Source organism: Leopardus geoffroyi, chromosome C1 (genome assembly GCF_018350155.1).
Source record: "Leopardus geoffroyi isolate Oge1 chromosome C1, O.geoffroyi_Oge1_pat1.0, whole genome shotgun sequence".
In the NCBI taxonomy this organism is placed as follows: Eukaryota; Metazoa; Chordata; class Mammalia; order Carnivora; family Felidae; genus Leopardus; species Leopardus geoffroyi.
This window is the reverse complement of record NC_059328.1, coordinates 31427099-31448886: the sequence shown is the minus strand read 5'-3', so window position 1 is coordinate 31448886 and position 21788 is coordinate 31427099. Positions and strand designations below refer to the sequence as shown.

General features: G+C 42.6%; 1 protein-coding gene across 5 annotated transcripts; it reads right to left on the bottom strand.

Moving 5' to 3' along the window:
* Positions 1–4191: 4191 nt before the first annotated feature.
* Positions 4192–21637, bottom strand: ZFP69 (ZFP69 zinc finger protein). 5 transcript variants are annotated; one of them, XM_045476823.1, is made up of 6 exons: positions 21099–21637; positions 19507–19989; positions 18111–18196; positions 12232–12358; positions 11811–11909; positions 4192–6830 (listed from the first exon to the last, which is right to left on the bottom strand). In XM_045476823.1, the coding sequence occupies exons 2-6, from the start codon at positions 19631–19633 to the stop codon at positions 5698–5700; spliced, it is 1572 nt and encodes a 523-aa protein (XP_045332779.1). In that variant the 5' UTR covers positions 19634–19989; positions 21099–21637; the 3' UTR covers positions 4192–5697. The 5 variants fall into 5 exon arrangements, with proteins under 5 accessions (XP_045332779.1, XP_045332781.1, XP_045332780.1 ...); XM_045476825.1 differs by having other exon boundaries at positions 19507–19665; XM_045476824.1 differs by having other exon boundaries at positions 20991–21099.
* Between the last annotated feature and the right edge of the window lie 151 nt (positions 21638–21788).

The following is a 21788-nucleotide window of genomic DNA, read 5'->3' as shown; positions in this document are numbered from 1 at the left end:
GGAGCTAACTGAACAAAGAAATTAGGCAGAAGGAAGAAAAATAGCACAGCTGAGGACCAGAAACCATGCAATAGTATGGAACATTTGCAGGACCATGAGATCCTTATGGCTGGAGCAAAGTATGCTTGAGGGAAAATTTGGAAGACGCTGCCAGAAAAATAGGCAATGCTCTATACCAAGTGTTCTGTATTAAGAAGAATACAGAAGATGAAGTTTATCTTCAAGTTATGAGAACCCATTGAGGGATTTTGAGCAATGTAATTAGGTTACTTTCGACTGAATACGTTTTAGAATGATCATGTTAGTAGCAGTGGGGAATATAGAAAGATGAGTCCAAGTCTGGAGGTGAGGCAGAACTCCGGGAAGGTTATCACTTCTTGGATCTGCTCTGAGATGGTTGCCAACAAATCAGAAAGCTTACTGCCTGCTGGCTGCCGGCATGGAGAGGCTGTAACCAAGAGTTTGCTCCAACTTCAGGACCGTGTGGACCATCTCCTCATGTTTTTGCACATCTCTCTCAATCTCTTTACTGATCTTCAGGCACTCTGCCACAGGACCGGTAAGCAGTGAGTCAAATGTTTGCCCATATGGAGCACTGTCTCCATAGCCACAGTGCATGTCAGAGGCATGAGATACTGCCTCCAGGCGGCCCACTGCCCTCTCCAATCTTTCTACCAGATTTTGCATGTCAGCCATAATGTATGACCTGCTGAAAGAAACCAAATGTCACTTAAAAATTTTTTTTTAATTTGTTTTGAGAGTGTGTGCAGCACGAGTGGGGGAGGGGCAGAGAGAGAGGGAGAAAGAAAATCCCAAGCAGGCTCTGTACCGTCAGCACATGAAGCCGAGGCAGGGCTCAATCTCATGTACTGTGAGATCATGACCTGAACTGAAATTAAGAGTTGGATGCTTAACTAACTGAGCCACCCAGGGGCCCCCAAATGTCACTTGTTTTAATAGCACATAGCTCTAACAGTTTAGTGGAAGCAAGCATTGAGAGAAAAGTGTAAGATTTAATCCCAGCTTCTTTTGGAGCTTGGATTAAAACCCATTTTTTCCCCCCAGAATGAATTCCCAGTCCCTGAGCAGTTCAAGACCCTATGGAACGGGCAGAAGTTGGTCACCACAGTGACAGAAATTGCTGGATAAGCGAAGTGCCACTGGGTTCTTTGCCCTCTCCCTCACACCGTGGGATAAATCTGTATCAAGACGGTTCTTTTCTAGATTTCCTCTACCTTTCTGCTCTTAAACCGCTTCTCTGCTCTGAGAAGCACAGCTACCTGCCTTCACTGAAATATACCTTAGGCTGAGATTTGGGTGGGAGAGCAGGTCAGTTGATCTTCTGCAGGAAGGTGCGGCTTTTCCCTGTCAGCTCAACCACACCACCAGTCCATTCTTAAGGAACTGCACACCAGGACTGCTGTGTTTTAGCTTTCAGCCTTTGGGGGTTATTTGACCAACAGTCATGTGGGAGGAATAAAGCGGTCCCCAGGAAGTAACAGATCAGAATGTTCACACAAGTTCATCTTTTTCTAACAATGCCCACGAAGGTAGCAGAGGCTGGTGTGATTCTAGCTGGTTCTTCTAACCAAACTAACTTTTCACTGTTGACAGGTGAGGCAGGGGTCGCACTGGACCAGAGGCTGAAGCCTGGCCATCTAGCATTCCGAGCAAAATTGATTCCTGTAGGCATTCCTTTTATTCTGCATTCCATCCTGGGTCTGCCTGAACCTGAGAGAGTAGGTTGTCCTGTACCGGCCGCTGGGCAGAGCCCTGCGCCCAGGCCAGTTAAAGGAGTCTTGGACCCTTTCTTTCACTTGGATCCCTGCCCAGCACCTTCCTACAGAGACGACTTAAACAAAAACAAAACAAGACAAAACAAACAAACAAGGAAACTACACCATTCCAAGGAATCTGGAATTCCTTCCTTCTTCCATGCTAGGTGCCTGCCCTCCGTCTTCGCTGCCTCCTTTGCCCTGTCATGCCCAACTGCTTTTGGTTTCTGTCCAGGCACCTGAACAAAGGACTAAAATCTCCACTGAAGCCTGGTTTTAGGTCTCGTGTAAGAATCTTGCACAGCATTGCTAATGTAAATTACAGTTTTTCTCTCTAGGACACTTACCAAAATATGCAACTTTTTTTGGTGGGAAGAGAGATTGTCCTGTGACTTCTACCCATTTCCTGAGGCCTGTGGAAATAAACCTTTATGTACTTAAAGTTATACAGAAAATAGAATAAAATTAATACCAAACTTGAAAAAAAAAAAAAAAGAGTCCAGATTAGATATAGAAATACCAGTTGGGACCCTATTTAGGACGTGCTAACAGTCTAATTAGAGAGCTGACGAAGGAAATACAGAGGAAGATATAGAGTGAACAGATCCCAAATAGGATATATAGGACTTGGTGACTGGGGGAAGGTGATGGATGAGAAGAGGAAGTCTAAACTGGAGAATTGGGTGGAGGGTGGTACTATTTACTGTATTAAGGACACAGACTTTATTGAAAAGATTGAGTTGGGTTTTGGACATACTCTGAGAGGACTGTAGTATATGCAAATAGAGATATTAAGCACAATGTTGAATATAATATTCTAGAGCTCAAGAGAGACTCCTAAGATATAGATGTAGATTTAAAAAGTGTTGAGGTTAACAAGATCAGTTAAACAAACTGTGTAGCTTGAGAAAACAACATGGCTAAGGACACTGTCCTGAGGCACAGCATTTATGTGATTAGCAGAGGAAGTGCCTGTAAGATAACCAGAATGAAGGAACAGGCAATGATAATAGGCAAAACCAATGGGTAAGCTCGAAAATCATAAAGGCCTTCTGAAGCAGTAGCAGATCTAAGAAGAAAAACTTGAAAAGAACAGCTTTGTGTAGCCATTAACGGCAGGTGCTTGGAAAACTAGGCTAAACCTGGAGAAAAAATGCTCAGAAACAACTCAAGTGAAGGACAGGAATAATCATAGAAGGGGACTCTCCATTTCTTCATCTACAAAGTGGAGAATTCTAAATAGGTGGATTCCTAGACCCTTTCCAGTTCTAAAATTCTGATCCTATGAGCTGGTGTTGAGGATTGAGCAGGATCTGGGGTGCCTGGGTGGCTCAGTCAGTTAAGCATCTGACTTCAGCTCAGGTCATAATCTCACAGCTCGTGAGTTTGAACCCCACGTGGGGCTCTGTGCTGACAACCCAAAGCCTGGAGCCTGCTTCAGATTCTGTCTCTCCCTCTCTCTCTGCCCCTCCTCCCTTTGATCTCTCTCAAAAATAAACATTAAAAAATGTTTTTAAAAAACAGTGGGTAGGATCTGGAGTTTCAAGAACAGTAACCCTTTCTGCTCTCTTGCCGCTCCAACCACACAGCACCCTCCCCCTGCATTCACACCAACCACATGGTTCCCACAGTTCTCTTTCTACAATTGACTTTAGAGGTGCGCACCTCACTCGACTGGGCCAATGAGACCTTTCCCAGGATTTGAAGATTGGAAGTGAGAAAGACATTTGTTTTTTTGTTTTTATTGGGGGGGGGGGAGGGGAGGGGCAGAGAGAGGGGGAGACAGAATCTGAAGCAGGCTCCAGGCTCCGAGCTGTCAGCACAGAGCCTGATGTGGGGCTTGAACCCACGAACTGTGAGATCATGACCTGAGCTGAAGTCGGACGCCCAACCGACTGAGCCACCCAGCCAGGCGCCCCAAGAAAGTCATTTTTTTTTCCTTTTTTCTGGGTGATGGAAAGAATATATGTGAAATCTGGAGCTGATGGTAACTGATTTGTAATGAGGTGCTAAAAAAAAAAAAAAAAACAACAAAAAACAAAACAAAACAAAAAAAAAAACGAAGACACAAGCAAAGGTGAGAGATGGAGAGAAAGCTGCCTGGGTTTTCTAAAGTGCTTCAGGTCCTAAGCCCAGTCTGCTGTTTGAATGTATTGCAACCCATGAATTACAGGATACCCCAATATCCCTCTAATAACACCCCCACATTGAGGCTTAAAAAGACCCAACTGATTTATTTGACCAAAGAGTCTCAACTAATCTACTGTGTTTAGACAGAGCCCATATAGGAAGGAGGAAAATGGCACATGGAACTATAAAGTAGCAATAGCTATAATGGAAAATCTAAGTGCCAGGCTTTGGTTTATAACCTTAGTGGATGGAGGTGAGGGTAAATCGATTAACATTTCACAGAATTACTAAAACTTTAATAAACATTTACCAGATTGAAAAATGAGCATGTACAAAACCATGTGGCCCCAGTCATGGTGCTCAGCTTTCACAACATAAGCAATGTTAATTAATACTTTCATTAATCAATGCTTATTAGACAGTCATGCCCTACCTCTTTTCTCTCTTCCTCCATGTATTAACTATAACTTGCTAACTTAACCATCCGGTAAAATGCTGTGGTTGATCATCCATAGTACACCCTGCCATCTTAAGTCTCCCGACTCAATTATCAGTGTTCCTCCATTCCATCAGAGGGGTTGCAGCCAAGATTTGACTTGCTAAGATAGGTGGATTGGTCTCTTTAAAAGGACTCTCATTGATCAGGCAGCTCCAGCCTAGAGGTCAAGGACTGGAGCAGTTGGTGGAAAGAGGGCTTCTCCTTTTCCAGCTGAGATTTTGGTAGGCTTGGCTATTCAGTAAGATGCAGACTCCTCTCTGGCTCCAGGAATGGCAAGCAGCGCTCCTTCTGGGGATGCAGCTCAGCTGGTACTTCCACACTAGTTATTGAGACAAATGGATACTTCTTTGATGACTAACGGGGCTGTGGGTCCAGGACATGCTTCAGCATCAGGTGGCTCCTAGTCCTCTTGCTGGTGGGAAAGTAAATTGGCCCAACCTCTATGAAGGCCAGTTTGGCACTATCCATCATACAAGTGCACATACCCTCTGGTATAGAGACTCCAGTTCTTGGAATTTACCCTACACAAACACATGTGTAAGAAAGAAAAATGTCTAAGACTATTCATTGCAACAAAAGATTAGAAATCCAAAAGTCCATCATAGTGAACTGGCTAAATAAATTAAAGTACATTCAAACCACAGAATACCATGCAGTTATAAAAAAGAATGAGTAGGCACTTTATCTACTAATATGGGATGACCTCCATGATATATGGTTAAGTAATAAAAGTAATGTGCAGATGTGTTTACATAGGAAGCTGCCATTTATGCTTAAAAAGAACTCTGCATATTCTCTTGGATACAAATAAAAAAGATCTCTTGAACGGTGCATAAAAAGTTATAAAAATGGTTGCCTCTAAGGTAGAATTTGGTGGTGGATGTAGGAAAAGGATTTTCACTTATACAACTGTCTATGCCATTTGAATTTTATCAGATTTGTAAGTCTCCTCATTTAAAAAAAGTAAGTTACTTAAAAAACAGGGGTGATTTTTTTCAACAGTACTTCCCAAATGTTAGTCTATAAATCAGAGAATGCCCATGGAGAATAATTCACCCTCCATGAAATCAGGTAACAATTATGTGTGCATCACAATCCTGAATTTAATTTAATCCTTTATTCTTAAGTACTTTGTATGGAGGTGTTAGTAGATAATAGTTATCAATGTACTATTTACACAACAGGCAATATTAAAGGCTGGTATCATTATATCAATTCCTCAAATTTGGAATCCTGGAATTTAAAAGCACTGATTTAGAGTTAGCTTTTGTTCTCATGTTCAATAATCTATTTTTACACATTATTTCGAAAGGCATTCCTCCTGTGTATTTCATGATGTCGACTAAGTGATGAATTATAGCTGAAGGCTTTTCCACATTCATTACATTCATAAGGCTTTTCTCCAGTATGGTGTCTCTGATGTTTCTTAAAGGATGAATCATGCCTGTAGGCTTTTCCACAGCGGTTGCATTCATATGCTTTCACTCCTGTATGAACAGTTTTATGGTTGCTAAGGTGTATCCTCTGTCTAAAGGCTTTCCCACATTCCTTACATTTGTAGGGTCTCTCCCCAGTATGGATTCTCTGGTGATGCGTTAGATACGCTCTATGACTAAAGGTTTTACAACACGCAGTGCATGCATAGGGCTTCTCCCCAGTGTGAATTCTTATATGTTCACTAAGGTGTCTAATCTGTCGGAAGGTTTTCCCACATTCATTGCACGTAAAGGGTTTCTCTCCAGAATGAGTTCTCAAATGCTGGATCAAGCTAATGTTCTGGCTGAAAGCTTTCTGACATTTATCACATACATAGGGTTTCTCTCCAGTGTGAGTTCTATGATGCTGATTAAGAGATGAGCGATGCCTAAAGGCTTTGCCGCATTCTTCACATTCAAAGGGTTTCTCGCCAGTATGGATCCTCTGGTGTGTAGTAAGGGATGCACTTTGGCTAAACGCTCTTCCACATTCCTTACATCTGAAAGGTTTTTCACCAGTATGAATTCTCATGTGTTCAGTAAGATGAATGGGTTGTTTGAAGTTTTTTTCACATATATTACATTCATAGGTTTTTGTTCTTACGTAACTCGGATGATTTATCAAGTCTAATTTGTATTTATTCCTCTTTCTAGGTGTATCACATTTACGGTGCCTCTGTTCTATCGTAACATTTGAACTGACAATATTTTCCCTGAATTTGTTAGTTTCTTGGTCACTCTTCTTGTGGGTCAGGATGGCGTGTCTTATATCTCTTCCATGGGATTCCTGGTGCTCTTCTAACTCGCCATCATATTTAGAGACTTTTCTCAATGTGGAATAAATGACATCATCTCTCAGGAACCCTTCCATCATAATGCCATGATATAAGTGTTCCTGTAAAATCTCATTCTTTGAAGCTGATGTACTGGTTTCTGTTTTATTCTTCAAGTCTGAAAGAAATGGAAAAAATGCACATAACTCACATTCATTATGCTTCAAAAAATCAATTACTATAGTGGATATGGAATAGAGATTTAGAGAACTACACATATAAAACACATGAGACTTTGATTACATTTGACCCTTGAACAACATGGGGGTTGGGATATCAACCTCAACACAGTAAAAAAAATCCATGTATAACTTCTGATTCCCACCGAAACTTAACTACTAATAGCCTACTGTTGACTAGAACCCTCACCAGTAAATCAATTAACACTTACTCTTTATGTTATGTGTATCATATACTAGATTCTTACAATAAAGAGAAAAGAAAATGCACTGTAAAAAATCCACATATAGGGGTGCCTGCGTAGCTCAGTTGGTTAAATGTCTGACTCTCGATTTTGGCTCATATCATGATCTCACAGTTCAAGAGATCGAGTCCTGTGTCGGGCTCTGCACTAACAGCATGGAGCCTGCTTGGGAGTCTCTCTCTCCCTCTGTCCCCACACACACCCCCGTCCCCGCTTGTATTCTCTCTCTCTCAAAATAAATAAACATTAAAAAAAGTTGACAAATCATTTCATTAAAAAGAAAAATTCCAGGGGTGCCTAAGTGGCTCAGTCTGTTGAGCGTCCAACTTTGGCTCAGGTCATGATCTCATGATTGATGGGTTTGAGCCCCACATCAGGCTCTGCCCTGACAGCATGGAGCCTGCTTTGGATTTTCTGTCTCCCTTGCTCTCTGCCCCTCCCCCACTCACCCCCTCCCTTTCTAAAATAAACATTAAAAAAAATCCACATATAACAGGTGGACGCATGCAGTTCAAACCAGTAATGTTCAAGGTCAATTGCACATTTAAAAATGGTTATGCAACATGGGGAGATAATGGGAAGTTAAGAAACAGTAAATAAGGTAAATGTGTGATTTTATACAGAGAGTAAAATTTGAGCACTTCAGACATGCTCTAATATTAAATAATGAAATTTCAGAGCTATGTCTTAAGAATATCTTTTCTTGACAACTACTTTTAGAAAACGATCTCAGAAAGATAAAAAGATGTCCCTCTCCCCACACCAGCAGGAGATGCTCATTCAAAAACTAAGGTCTGACTAGGAACTTTCATGAAAACATTAAGCTGTCTTTTATCAAAACTTGTATTAATATTTGCTTTGTTCTATTTCCTGTGGTTATTAATCTGTCCCTAGAAATGTTATTTATACAAAGGAGACTTGTAAGAAACCCAAACTGCTATATTACTATTATGGCTATGTTCTCTGAAAATATCTTTTAATCTCTACAGTTTTGACTGGGTTTTTTGATAATCTGTTGTACCCATTACTAATATTTCAACTGATACATCTTTATTCTTGAAAAGTGTAACTTTTTGTAAGATTTTTCGGTCAACACAAAAGGATCAATAGTACTTCCAAATTCTTAATAGAGTAAAGGCAATAATAAAGTCTATGTTGTGTACGCTTCTGATTCTGGTCCTGAAAATGGGAGGTGGAAGAAAAGAAGACAGAGCAAGAGAGAAGAAGCCTTCTATATCATGTCCCCTTTCCCAATTCAATATCCAGGCCTGAAGAAGGACCAAACTACAGACGAAGAGATTTTTAACATTTAAAAAAAATGTTTATTTCTTTAAAAAATTTTTTTAACTTTTATTTATTCTTGAGAGAGAGACAGAGTACAAGCCAGGGAGGGGAAGAGAGAGAGAGGGAGACACAGAATCTGAAGCAGGCTCCAGGCTCTGAGCTGACAGCACAGAGTCTGATGCGGGGCTCAAACTCATGAACTGTGAGATCATGACCTGAGCCAAAGTTAGACGCTTAACCGAGTGAGCCACCCAGGTGCCCCAAAATGTTGATTTATTTTGAGAGAGAAAACACATGCATGATGGGGGAGTGTCAGAGAGAGAGACGGAGAGAGAATCCCAAGCGGACTCTGCGTGGACAGGGCTCAATCTCACAAACTATGAGATCATGAACTGAGCGGAAATCCAAAAGTCCAACGGATAACCAACTGAACCAGCCAGGCGCTCCAAGAAGATTTAACTTTGAATGAAGTTGTGAGTTTTTGTTATTGCAGTAAACTAAAATGTTTTAGTAAAATCAAACTGTTCTTATTATTTAAAGTGACTGGAAAATCTAAATGAAATTCATGGTAGCTCTTATTTTTATTATAAGCTGAAAAAGAGAAAACCCAAGAGAATATATAAACAAATTATTGGAATTAATAATGGAATGAAACAAGGTGGCTAGCTATAGGATCAATATACAAATCCAACTGTTCTATTATTACACACCAGCAGCAAACAGAAAACATAATTTAAAAATATATACCATCAAAATAGCAAAATAAAAGGTCTTCAAGATGAATCTAAAAAAAGAGATGCAATAGGGACAAGACCTTTATACGGAAAATTCTGAAACTTTATTAAAAAAAAAAAGTTAGGAAATACTAATGAATGCAGCAATATACCCTGTTTCTAGCTAGTAACACTCAATATCATAATATTAATTCTCCCCAAAGTTGATCTATAAATTCAATTCTCTTCCAATCAAAACACCACCAAAGTATTTGCATGTGTGTGGGTGTGTGTGAAATTTCATGCATTCATTATATAATTTGCATGGAAGAGCAAGGGGCTAATAATGAGGACAATTTTGAAGAACAAAGTGGGAGAACTACCTTGACCACATGTGAGTTTCACTATGAAATACAGTGATTACAACAGCTTGGCATTACAGTAGGGCTAGAAGAGAAAAATGGAACAGAATACAGTGCCCAGAACAGACACAAGTATATAAGGAAACTTGATAGGTAACAGAGTGGTATTAACTATTAAATACATGGTTCCTGGACTGATTATCCATGTGGAAAAGGCACTCACACTACACATAAAATAATTCTAGGTGAATTAACTCTAAATATGAAAAGCCAAACTTAAAAATGTAAGATGATATATACATCCTTTCTATAGATCAAGAAAAAAAAAAAACAGAACTGGCAAAGTAATTTACGTTAAGAGAAATCTAGATGGCCAATAGACATGAAAAGTATGCTCCTCTTGCTAATGATGAGGAAAATGAAAGAAACGGTAAGATACCATATTCACCCACAAATTTACAATAATTTTAAAGTTTGACAAAGCCAAGTGTTGCCAAAGATGCTGCACTCTGGAAAGTCTTAAGGCTTGCCAAGGGGAGGTACATATTGGTGCAACTGCTTTGAAGAGCAAGCTGGTAATATCAAACAAAACGAAGGTGCATATACTCCATGACCCAACAGTTTTGCTTCCACATTGCAGAGAAATACTTGCACGTGTACACAAGAAGACACGTACAGGAAGACTTACTGCATCTTGGTAACCCCCAAATTTAGAAACAATATGTCTATTAACAGGAAAATAGATAAATAAATTAATTTATTTATTAGTTCAACAGAAATAACTAGAAGAAGATGGATAAATATCAATTGTGTTGACTGAGAAAAGCAAGTAGAAGTATATACACCATTTATTTAAAGAATAAAAACATGAAGGGGCACCTGGGTGGCTCAGTCGGTTGGGCATCTGACTTCAGCTCAGGTCATGATCTCACAGTTCATGGGTTCGAGCCCCACACTAGACTCTGTGCTGACAGCTCAGAGCCTGGAGCCTGCTTCAGATTCTGTGCCTCCCTCTCTCTCTTTGCCCCTCCCCTGCTTGTGCTCTCTCTCTCTCAAAAATAAATAAATAAACTTAAAAAAAAAAAAACCCATGCAAAATAATACCAAATATTGTTCCAGGATATACACACGCAGTGAAAGTATGAAGACATATAGGAGAATGACAATATTTAAACTCTGAAAAGTTGGTTATTTAAAAAAACATTTTTTTAATCTTTATTTAAAAAAAATTTTTTTTTAACGTTTTATTTATTTTTGAGACAGAGAGAGACAGAGCATGAACGGGGGAGGGGCAGAGAGAAACGGAGACACAGAATCGGAAGCAGGTTCCAGGCTCTGAGCCATCAGCCCAGAGCCCGACGCGGGGCTCGAACTCACAGACCACGAGATCGTGACCTGAGCTGAAGTTGGACGCTTAACCGACTGAGCCACCCAGGCGCCCCAATCTTTATTTATTTTTGAGAGAGAGAGAGACAGAGCACGAGCAGGGAAGAAATAGAGACAGGGATAAACAGAATCCGAAGTAGGTTCCAGCTTCTGAGCTGTCAGCACAGAGCCCAACATGGAGCTCGAACTCATGAACTGCGAGATCATGACCTGAGCCGAAGTTGGATGCTCAACTGACCGAGTCACCTAGTCGTCCCCGAAAAATTGGTTATTTTAAAAGGTAAAAGGGGAATAGCAGGACTTCAAATCTTTTTTCTTAACCTAGGTGGAAGCTACATAGAAATTTGTTATAATGTTCTCTATGCCTTTCTGAACACCTAAAATATTTCATAATAAAGCAAAGTTTAAGGAGATGGTTAAAGACCACTTAATTGTCCTGTGGCAATTTCTCTTGCAAGAATTTTCATACAGTTGTTACAAAAAATACAAAAGGTAGATAAATAAGTTAAAAAGAGAGTGAGAATCAAAGCTGAAATTGTAAAATGAAAATTGGTGGAAAGTGGAAACAGAATGTAAGAGAGAAAATTAAAGATCTATCGAATGCAGTGAGCCCTGAAAAGAGATGTGTTTTCCGTGAAGAGAGACCATGTACATATGACTGCTCAGAGAAAGGCACTTTCGATTTGCAGAGTTCAGGATACTGAAGAAAAGAGGAAAAGTCAAGTTCAACCTAAATTAAGACAAGACTCCCTGCCCTCCAACTCCAGAGAGACTTTGCAAGGTGAGGTGAAGGAAAGGGATGATGGAGGGAGGGGTGACGTCAGGTTTAGTGCATGCCCTGTCCACTGCCTTCAGCCTTCCCCACAGCCTGGGGAGACTTCGGGGACTCTGGCCTACATATTAAAAGGTACTATCTGACTTGGTCTCACCTGAACTGGGATCTCCTGGGCCTTCTTTCTCTGTCATCCATGGCTCTTGTCCTTTCTCCAACTGGGATATCACACTAGGTTTAGAAAGTTGATATCCTGCTTATAAAGTAAAAAAAACAAAAACAAAAACCAAACAAACAAACAAAAACCAGAGTATGAATGTTTACACTGAGTTCTAAGAACATCCCCAGAATTCTTTCTAGTCCTCTGGCAGTCAGGGTCTCTGAAGATGGAAAGGGACACCACAGAATGTCTTTCTATTCTCGCTCTAACAAGTAAAGCGGTTCCCCCAAGGAATGAGACATCTCTAATACAGAACTCAAGGCCAAGCTCGAAGGAATCCACAACATTTGATAATTTGGAATTAATGACTTTCCTGTAACAGACAGGTTTTCTGGGTGAATGTTCCGCCCATCCTTACCCACTGACAGCAGGTTCCCGTAGTTCTCCAGCATCACCTCCCGGTATAGATTCCGGTGAGCAAGGGGCAGTTGTCCCCACTCCTCCTGGGTAAAGTCCACAGATATGTCCTTGAAAGTCAGCAGTTCCTAGAATATCAAATATATTCCTTTTCAGACAAAGACCACCTCCATCAAGGTCCAAGGAGCTCTGACAGTATTCTAAGTTCTGAGAGATTTTAAACTAGTTTTACTGGCAGCCTCCTCTGGATGTGTTTGAAGATCCTCCGGAGATTACCATAAATACATAGAAAAACAGAAGGTCATACGGGCCTTGGAAAAAAATTAAGCAGGATAAGGAGGAAACAGGGAGAACCACATGAAGGTAGAGGAGGACCTTTTATGCAAGGTGGTTGGGGAAGGCCTCTCTAAAAGGGTGAGATTTGACCACAGACATGAATTCAGTGAGGGAGACCTATGTGGAAATCTGAGGGAAGAGCATTCCAGGCAGGTACAAAGGACCTAAAGTGAGAGCATCCTTGGCTTATCTGAGGAACAGGAGAGTGAACAGCATCACTGGTGGCAGGTTGGTGAAGGGAACAGGAGGAGAGGAGGACAGAGGGGCCAGAGGGAGAGACAGAGAGGCTTTCAGCAATTATTGTCACAAAGCCAATGTATTGCTACTGAGCTTAAATCCTGGGCTCATTGAACTGGAGTTCAATGCAAAGATGAACAAAACCGGAACTGTAGTCTAACCCCATCCTAGCTCAAATACTTGAAGAGATAATAAAGATCAGCCCCCCAGCAGTGGTGGCACGGGTGTTTGTAGTTGGGTTAGTCAGAAGTGAACTCAATCAAATAAAAGCTGTGTCTCAGCCAGAGCTCAGCCACGGCTCTAGGGAGAATATGAATAATCAGTCCCTCACTTTAACCACCAGACAGAGGAAAGGACTTAGTCTTTTGTAAATAAACAAACGACACACATATGTGTATACACACACACACGTGTATGTATACATATATATGTGTGTATATATGGATGTGCGCACATATATAGTTCATCCCCCACTATTTTTTTTTAAGTTTACATTGAGAGAGAGTGCGTGTGTGTATGAACAGGGGTGGGGCAGAGAGAGGAGAGAGAGAATCCAAAGCAGGCTTTGTGTGCACTGTCAGCACAGAGCCTGATGTGGGACTCAACCTCATGAACTGTGAGATCATGACCTGAGCTGAAATTAAGTGTCCCTCCCACACCTAACTGACTGAGCCACCCAAGCATCCCTCCCCACTGTTCTTCAATACCCAGTATCTCAACTACTAGAAAAAACTGTTACACATGTGAAGAAGGAGGAAACTGTGACCTATAATTAAGAAAATAAAAGGGCACCTGGGTGGCTCAGTCGGTTAAGCGTCCGACTTCAGCTCAGGTCATGATCTCATGGTTTGTGAGTTTGAGCTCCGCGTCAGGCTCTGTGCTGACAGCTCAGAGCCTGGAGCCTCCTTCGGATCTGTGTTTCCTTCTCTCTCTGCCCCCTCCCCCCTCACACTCTGTCTCTCTCTCAAGAATAAATAAACATTAAAAAAATTAAAAAAAAAAAAAGAAAAGAAAAATCAATAGAAGCAAGCCCACAGGTGACTAAGTCTTTGGAATTAGCAGACAAGAAGTTTAAAGAAATTATTAAAATATGTTAAAAAATTTACAATAAAATATGAATAAGTGAAAGCATGGGGGTAACTAAGAGGAGAGAGTGAGAGAAATGCTGAAGAACTAAATGAAAATTCTACAAATGAAAAATACAGTATCAGAAAAATCCATTAAATGGACTTAATGGCAGCAGAATGGCCTGAATGGCCCGATGAAGACAAGATCCATGAAACTTAAGATAGGTCAATAGATATTATTCAAATTGAAGCACCAAAAGGGAAAAAAACCAAACCTGGGATAATACCAAGTGGTTTAATAATATATATAATTAGAATCTCAGAAGAAGATAAAAGAATGGGCAGAAAAAATATTTGGAGAAATAAAGGCTGAAAATTTTCCAAATTCGATGGAAAAAAATCAAGCCACAGATCTAAGCTCAGCAAACCCCCAAAATAATAAATTCAAAGAAAACCAGCCCTACATACATCACAGTAAAACTGCTGAAGAGCAATGATAAAAGATCACGAAGGTAGCCAAAAGAAGGTAGGAAAGGAGGAACAAAAAAAAAACACAAGTTGGTATAAAACAAACAGAAAGGCAGGTCACCTATAGGGAAATAATAGTAACAGCTGACTTCTCATTCCAAACGATACAAGCTAAAAGATCATGGAACACTTGTAAAGTGCTTAAAAGAAAAAAGTCACCCTAGAGCTCTCTATCCAGTAAAAGATCCTCAAATAGAAGACAACAGAAAGACATCTTTAGATCAGCAAAAGCTGTGAGAATTCGTCAGAACGCCCACACTACAAGAAACGTTGAACGACTTTCTTCTGGTTGAAGGGAAATGATGCCAGGCAGAAACTTGGAATTAAAAGAAGGAATGAAGACTGCAAATTGGTAATTATGTGGATGGTTATGAAAAGAACTTTTTTTTTTCCTTTTCTTAATTTCTTAAAAACTATTTACTGCTAAAAACAAAAATAAGAACAGGGGCACCTGGGTGGCTCAGTTGGTTAAGCATCTGACTCTTGATTTCAGGTCAGGATCTCTCGGTTTATGAGTTCGAGCCCTAAGTTAGGCTCCTCACTGAGTGTGGAGCCTGCCTGGGATATTCATTCTCTCTCTCTCTCTCTCTCTCTCTCTCTCTTTCTTTCTTCCTTTCTCTCTCTCTCTCCCTCCCTCCCTCTCTCTGCCCCTCCTCTGCTCATGCTTGCCTTCTCTCACAAAATAAGTGAACTTTTAAAAAACAAAAATAGGAACAATGTACTGTGGGGTTTTAATGTGTAAAGTGAAATATATGATGACAATATACAAACAATGGGGAAGAATAAATGGAAACACGGGGCTTCCATGCCATATGTGAAACAGTATAATATTAATTCAACTGTGATATGTTAAAAACACATATTATAACGTTCAGAGCAACCACCACAAGCAAATAAAACAAGTATAGCTAAAAAGTCATCAGAGGGCATAAAGTAGCATACTAAAACACTATGCAATCCAAGAGGAAGCAGAAGAGGAACAAAGAAACAAAAATGGGTGAACAACAAAGAGTAAGAATATACATTTAAATCCCACTGTATTGATGATTATGGTAACTGTAAATGCACTAAACAAGCAAGACACAGCTATATCTAAGGCCATAATTTAAGTATAAAGATACAGATAGGTCAAAAGTAAAAGAACTGAAAAAGCTATACCATACAAATAATAACTAAAACAACAGTGGAGGAACTATAATAAATCAGACAAAAGTGGGCTTAGGAGAAGGAATATTACTTGCCATAAAGAAGAGACATCTCATGATGATAAAGTGTCAGTTCATCAAGAAGACAACAATACTACTTGTTAATGTATCTCATAACAGAACTCGAAATAGAGCAGAACTGACAGAACTGACGGAAGATATAGACAAAACCACAACAGATTTCAACATTCCTTTCTCAGTAACTGATACAAGTGGACAATAATGCATCAAGGATACAGATTTGAACCATCTATCTGTCAACTTAATGGACATTTATAGAACACTATACCTATCAACTGCAGAATATACATTCTGTTTTAAACTTTTTATTTTGAGGTCATTATAGATTCCCATGCACTTATAAGAAATAACAAAGAGAAGCGCCTGGGTGGTTCAGTCGGACAAGCATCTGACTTCAGCCCAGGTCATGATTTCATGGTTCCTGGGTTCGGATTCTGTGTCTCCCTCTCTCTCTGCCCCTCCCCGGCTTGCTCGTGTGTGTTCTCTCTCGCTCTCTCTCTCTCAAAAGTAAATAAACATTAAAAGAAAGAAAGAAAGAAAGAAAGAAAGGAAGGAAGGAAGGAAGAAAGAAAGAAAAGGGAAGAGAAGAGAAGAGAAGAGAAGAGAAGAGAAGAGAAGAGAAGAGAAGAAAAGAAAAGAAAAGAAAAGAAAAGAAAAGAAAAGAAAAGAAAAAAGAAAGAGAAGCCATGTACCCTCTACTGGGAGCAAAGCAAAGTTCTGATTGGAAAGGAGCTGGAGGGAACTTTCCGAGATGGTGGAAATGGTGTATATTTTGGTTACATGGTATATACACATGTCAAAATAGAACTACACATTTTCGGGGTGCCCAGGTGGCTCAGCTGGTTGAGTGTCTGGCTCTTGATCTGAGCTCATGTCATTACCTCACGGTTCTTGGATTGAATCCCACATCGGGTTCTATGCTGACAGCACAGAGCCTGCTTGGGACTCTCTCTCTGCCCCTCCCCCACTCAGGCTCGCTTGCTTGCTCTCTCTCTCTCTCAAGATAAATAAAAAAACTTAAAAAAAAAAAAAAAAACTATACAGGGGTGCCTGGGTGGCTCAGTTGGTTAAGCATCCGTCTTCGGTTCAGGACATGACCTCACAGTTCATTGGTTTGAGCCTCATGTCGGGCTCTGTGCTGACAGCTCTGAGCCTGGAGCCTGCTTTCGATTCTGTGTCTCCCTCTCTCTCTGCCCCTCTCCCGCTCACACACTCTCTCTCTCAAAAATAAACATTAAAAATTAAAAAAAGAAATTAATTCTTTTCCCAGCACTAAGAATACCATCAGTTTTTGATACATGTCAAGAAATGAGGGGGCGCCTGGGTGGCGCAGTCGGTTAAGTGTCCGACTTCAGCCAGGTCACGATCTCGCGGTCCGTGAGTTCGAGCCCCGCGTCAGGCTCTGGGCTGATGGCTCAGAGCCTGGAGCCTGTTTCTGATTCTGTGTCTCCCTCTCTCTCTGCCCCTCCCCCGTTCATGCTCTGTCTCTCTCTGTCCCAAAAATAAATAAACGTTGAAAAAAAAAAAAAAAAAGAAATGAGGAATTCCAGATAAGTGGAATATAGAGAGAACTCTTTAAATAGACTATTACTCCTTATTCTTATTGCTTCTTCCTTATTACCGTAAATAACTTTGAAATGCATTCAATCCTAGAAAAATATTAGCATCTGAATCAGCGGAGGAAACTGGGATTGTAAACAGCTGAAAAAAATTGCCCCATTACCAAGCAAGTAAATACTTAGAGATAATTTCAGATCCTGTAACATCTAATTACAGAACCCAAGTCCTTTCACTTAAAACTCTCCTGCCGTCGGATAATATTTCATTTTGAATAGTCTTCCTTTCTCAGTCATTCTACAATTTTTCTCCTGTCTTCCCTATGCTTCCAGTCGACAGTGAGGACACCCTGTAATAACTGTCCATTTGTCTAACGTGTGTGTGCTATGTGGCCACACCATTTCTTCCCCAATCACTTCTCCTTTGGTTTGATCTCTACTCCTAATACTATACTAAGGGTCACCACATGAAGTCCACCAGCGAAATGGGTACATCGCCTAAGAATGTCAGAAGGTTCTTGTCACTTTACGAAGTTTGTTTTTGAGTAAAAATACTCAAAAAAGAAAGTTGATGTGTATCTGAGACCCCAAGTGGCATCTATTTGTTTTTAGGGGCTGGAATTCTAGCATTCATTTCTCTCTCTCTACAGAAATTAGCACAATGTTAAATCAAGATGTTGGCCACAAACAAGAGTTACAAGGAGGGAAGCCACCATGAGTAGGAAATCGCCACCACTGCAGCCCAGTTTTCTGTACAAGAGCAACTTGCACAGAGTTCCCTATGTTGAATCTGTTAGCCCCACACTAACAAACACCTCCAAACTCCTCACACTCCAAAAAAGAAAAAAAAAAAAAAAAAAAAAAAAGGCGAGTTACAGCCTTGAAAACCAAGCAGCAGGTCCAAGAAAATGAAAGGAAAACCCAACCCACCTGGGATTCTGCTGCTGGAGGCCCAGAGGTGACTTCAGCCTTCAAACTTTCTCCCTGGGTCTCCTCAGCATCCCGAGAGAGCAGAGCTAAAGAAGGAAAAGAGCCATGAGGTTTATATCTCCCCAAATCCCCCAAATAGAAAAACTGCCTGCAGACCTGCTGAACAGGCTCCTCTCTCAAAACATTCACAGAGAGGGACATTTAGAGCAACTCAGAGCAGAGTGGGGGGCCTCCTTAATAAGCAGGGTCTGCAGTGCACTGCTTTGAGCATTAATACTTCCCAAAGGGCAACACTGGTCCAAAAGCTCAGACCAGGCCACTCCTCTGTTCAAATGTTTCTGGTTAAGAAAGAAAATCCAAACCTTTCCCATGGACATCAGGCCCTCTACAACTCGCCTAAAACACATTTCCCCAAGTGTTAGTTTTCGCTAGCCACCATCCTTTATCCATTGTACACATACACTGACCACATTCTTAGCCCTCAGACTCGACTGGTCCCCATTCTCTGAACCACTCTTCGAGGCACTCATTTCTGTATCCTTTTCCCAAATCTTCTACAAAAAAATGGAAGACCTCTTTCAAGGCCCAATTCAGTGCTATCTGCTTTGTGAAAATTTCTCCAATAAATATAATCAGAAGAATGTTTCCAGTCTTTTGGCTTCCCAAAGAAATTTACCATAGCACTTTCTTAGGCTACCTTCTATTATTTTGCTCGGGGTATGTGTCTGTCTCCATCAATTAATAATAAGCACTGGAGATCATTATTCATTTTTCCATCGGTCAAGATGCTTTAGCAAAATCCCTGCCTCACACCGCTAGCTTACATACCGGCTGAACTTGAAATGTTAAAGGTGTGACCTAAGAGATCATGTGAGACACACGAATTCCTCTGTCCATCTATCGATCTGTCCCAACCAGACTACCAGATAATGTATAATCTTGGACGTTTCCCCCTGACCTCCTGGAAATCGAGAGTCACCAAGTAGGTCATTCCTTCCTCTCAGAACTACTTGTGGAAAACACTGGCTTTGGGCCAAAATGCCCAAAACTTATGAAGGAAAACCTTGGGGGGGCTTTAAGGAGTAGAAGCCTTTGACCCCACTGTCTGTGACAATCACAATACCTGGGAGCCGCTGGTGGGGAACACTGTATTGTCCTCCTGTTTCGTGCTTTATCCGGGAACTGGAGATGGGGGCAGCATGGAGCACATGGCACAAGGAGCTGAGAGCCCAACATCTGCCCTCATAGCTATCCTCGTCCCAAAAGCCATAAGCACGAACCCCAGAGACCTGCTTTCCTCCAATTTTCTCCCCAGGAGACACCTCAATGAAATGGGTACCTATCCTTTCACACACGAATTGAGAATTCTGCTTTCCCTTCATCAGTCTACTCTCACCTCCTCCTTCAAACATCTTCGTTACATCCTCCCACAGGGGTGCCCCCTCCTTGGCCTTCTTTGGATGGCGCAACTTCACCCAGGTGCTGGCCTCCGTGGGCAGGGTGATCAGGAGCTGCTGTAGCATGACGATGCCCACCCAACCGGGCGTGTCCACTTCTGGTGACGAAAGTGCCAGAATCTGTGCTGAGAGGCTTCACAGGTATGCGGTCTCCTCTGACCACAATCTCCCGCCCCCAGAACTTTGGTGTGTCCCTGCAGCACCAGAACCCGGGGGTTCCTAGAGGCTGATGTGACCTGAACAACTGTGAAAAACTGACTTCTCTCTTAAATTAAGGAGTGCCTCCTTGGGAGGCAGCCAGTTGAGCAGTTTGGAGTGCATGCCTCTATAGTCTTCTAGAGGAGCAAAAGACAGAAGAGAAGGGATCCAGAAGCACTGACCACACATCCAGAACTCCAGAACTTGAGGAAATATATTTTAAACTGCAAAAGATCCGAAAATAAAGATTTGGCATCAACGTGGGAATAAGTATAATCAGTGTTCTTGGATGTGGCTGTCTCCCAGTTCCATACACACATCCATAAATAGCCAAAAAGGTATAAAAACAAGCATAGACCCTGTCTTGACTTCCCTCCCAGTAAGCTGCACCCATCTTCTGCCTGGATACAGACTTAGTGGAGTTAAGAAGGCAAGCTTTGAATTCAGACAGTTTAGGTGAGAATCCTGACACTTGTACTTAAAAGCTCTAAGACACTTCAACTCTCTGGAGTTTCAGTTTCTTCATCTATAAAACGGGAATAACAATTGTACTTTATAGGGCTGTAACATTAATTGAAACAATGTCAAGGATACAGAAAACCCTTGATAATAAATATTGCTATACAATTTTTGCTTTACCACAGCATTATCTTTTCCAGCTACTTTTAAAAACAATTAGAGATCTACATTTAAAGTTCATTGCAAGTGTCAGAAGTGATGGAATAATCACACAGCTGCATTTTCACCTGACCAAACAGCAACAGGTACATTCCCCAACCACGCAGATGCCCAGCAGCGGGCAAGTCCTTTTGGCCTGTGAAGATGCCTCCTGGTTTCAGAAATGTTAAAACTGGGGGAGGGGGATGGGTTCAGATGGAGGAAATACAGCACTTCGAGTATTATCAGGACTACTGCACAAGTGTTTGCAGCAGGGAAATCCGGAAACAACTCAAATCTATCATCTCATCCAAAGCCCCCCCGCATCTGAGCAGGTGCCTCCACAGCCACCTGGTCCAGCGTTACTGGGGCCCCGCGCACAGACCGAGCTCCGTCTAACGGGAGCTGGCCCAACTTTTTGAAGTTTGCAAGGAAGGGTAGGTAGCTTACGGGCTCCCCCCGCCGGGCCCCAAGCTGTGCCCGCTGCAGAGAAAGGAGCTGCATCCTGCAGGAAGGAGCATGTGGAAATATCCTGCCCCGCAATACATAAAAGTAAACGTCTAGTTACCAAAGTGGGGAAACTTTCGAAGCAGCATTTGGAAGCTGCCGCTCCTCACTGCTCCCGGCCGTGCCTTCCCGGGACGGAGGCTGCACACCCGCGCATCCTCCCACTCACCAGCTCGGCCCCGGACGCTGCTGGGACCAAGGACGCGGCCGCGAGAGCGCTCGCTCCCGAGGCTTTCGGCGCCACAGGGTGTCTCTTCAGAGGACCGGGGGGTAGCGGATTTTGTTCTTCCCCCGCCTTCGTAGACCGCATGCCCCGCTCGCCGACGATTCTCCAAAGCACGCCCAGCGTTCCCGCAGGCTTCCTTCGGGAGCCCGCGGACCTCGGCCTCCGCCCCGGATGCGGGGCTTTTCCCGGTCCCCCCGGGGAGCCTGTCTAGGGCCGGCCGCCGCACCGCATCTCACCGCCGCCCTCCCAGGCGGCCTTCCTCGGCCGCGCTCCGGGGCGCGAGGCTCCGCGGGCCGCAGTGGGAGGGCTGTCCTGACCCCGCTTCCCGCAGACGCGCGCGAGGATACACCTCGCGGGCACTCGCTCTGACGCCGGCCCGGCGGCGGCGGCAGCCGGCTCCACCCGCCGCCCCGCCTCGTGGGCCGCAGCCCGGCGTCGCCCGGGGCCTCCGTCCTCCCGCCGCGCCCCGCCGTCGCCCACGCCTCAGGTCGCCTCCCGCGCGGCCGGGCCCGCCCCGGGTCCGGCCACCCCACGCGGCCGCGCAGCCCCCCGCCCAGCGCGCGCGCCTTCCGGCGGCCCGCACGCCCAGCTGCCGACTCCGCCCACGAGGGGCCGCCCCGTGCCCGCCCCCTC

Bases quoted from the DNA above. Each gene is read 5' to 3' on its own strand.
- ZFP69 (XM_045476820.1), bottom strand. From the start codon at position 21,018: ATGCTGCTTCGAAAGTTTCCCCACTTTG. The intron at 12,359-18,110 runs GTGGGTTGGGTT...TTGATATTCTAG, and splicing joins CTCCAGCAGCAGAATCCCAG to GAACTGCTGACTTTCAAGGA. The intron at 6,831-11,810 runs GTGAGACCAAGT...CATTTCTTTCAG, and splicing joins CCCAGGAGATCCCAGTTCAG to ACTTGAAGAATAAAACAGAA.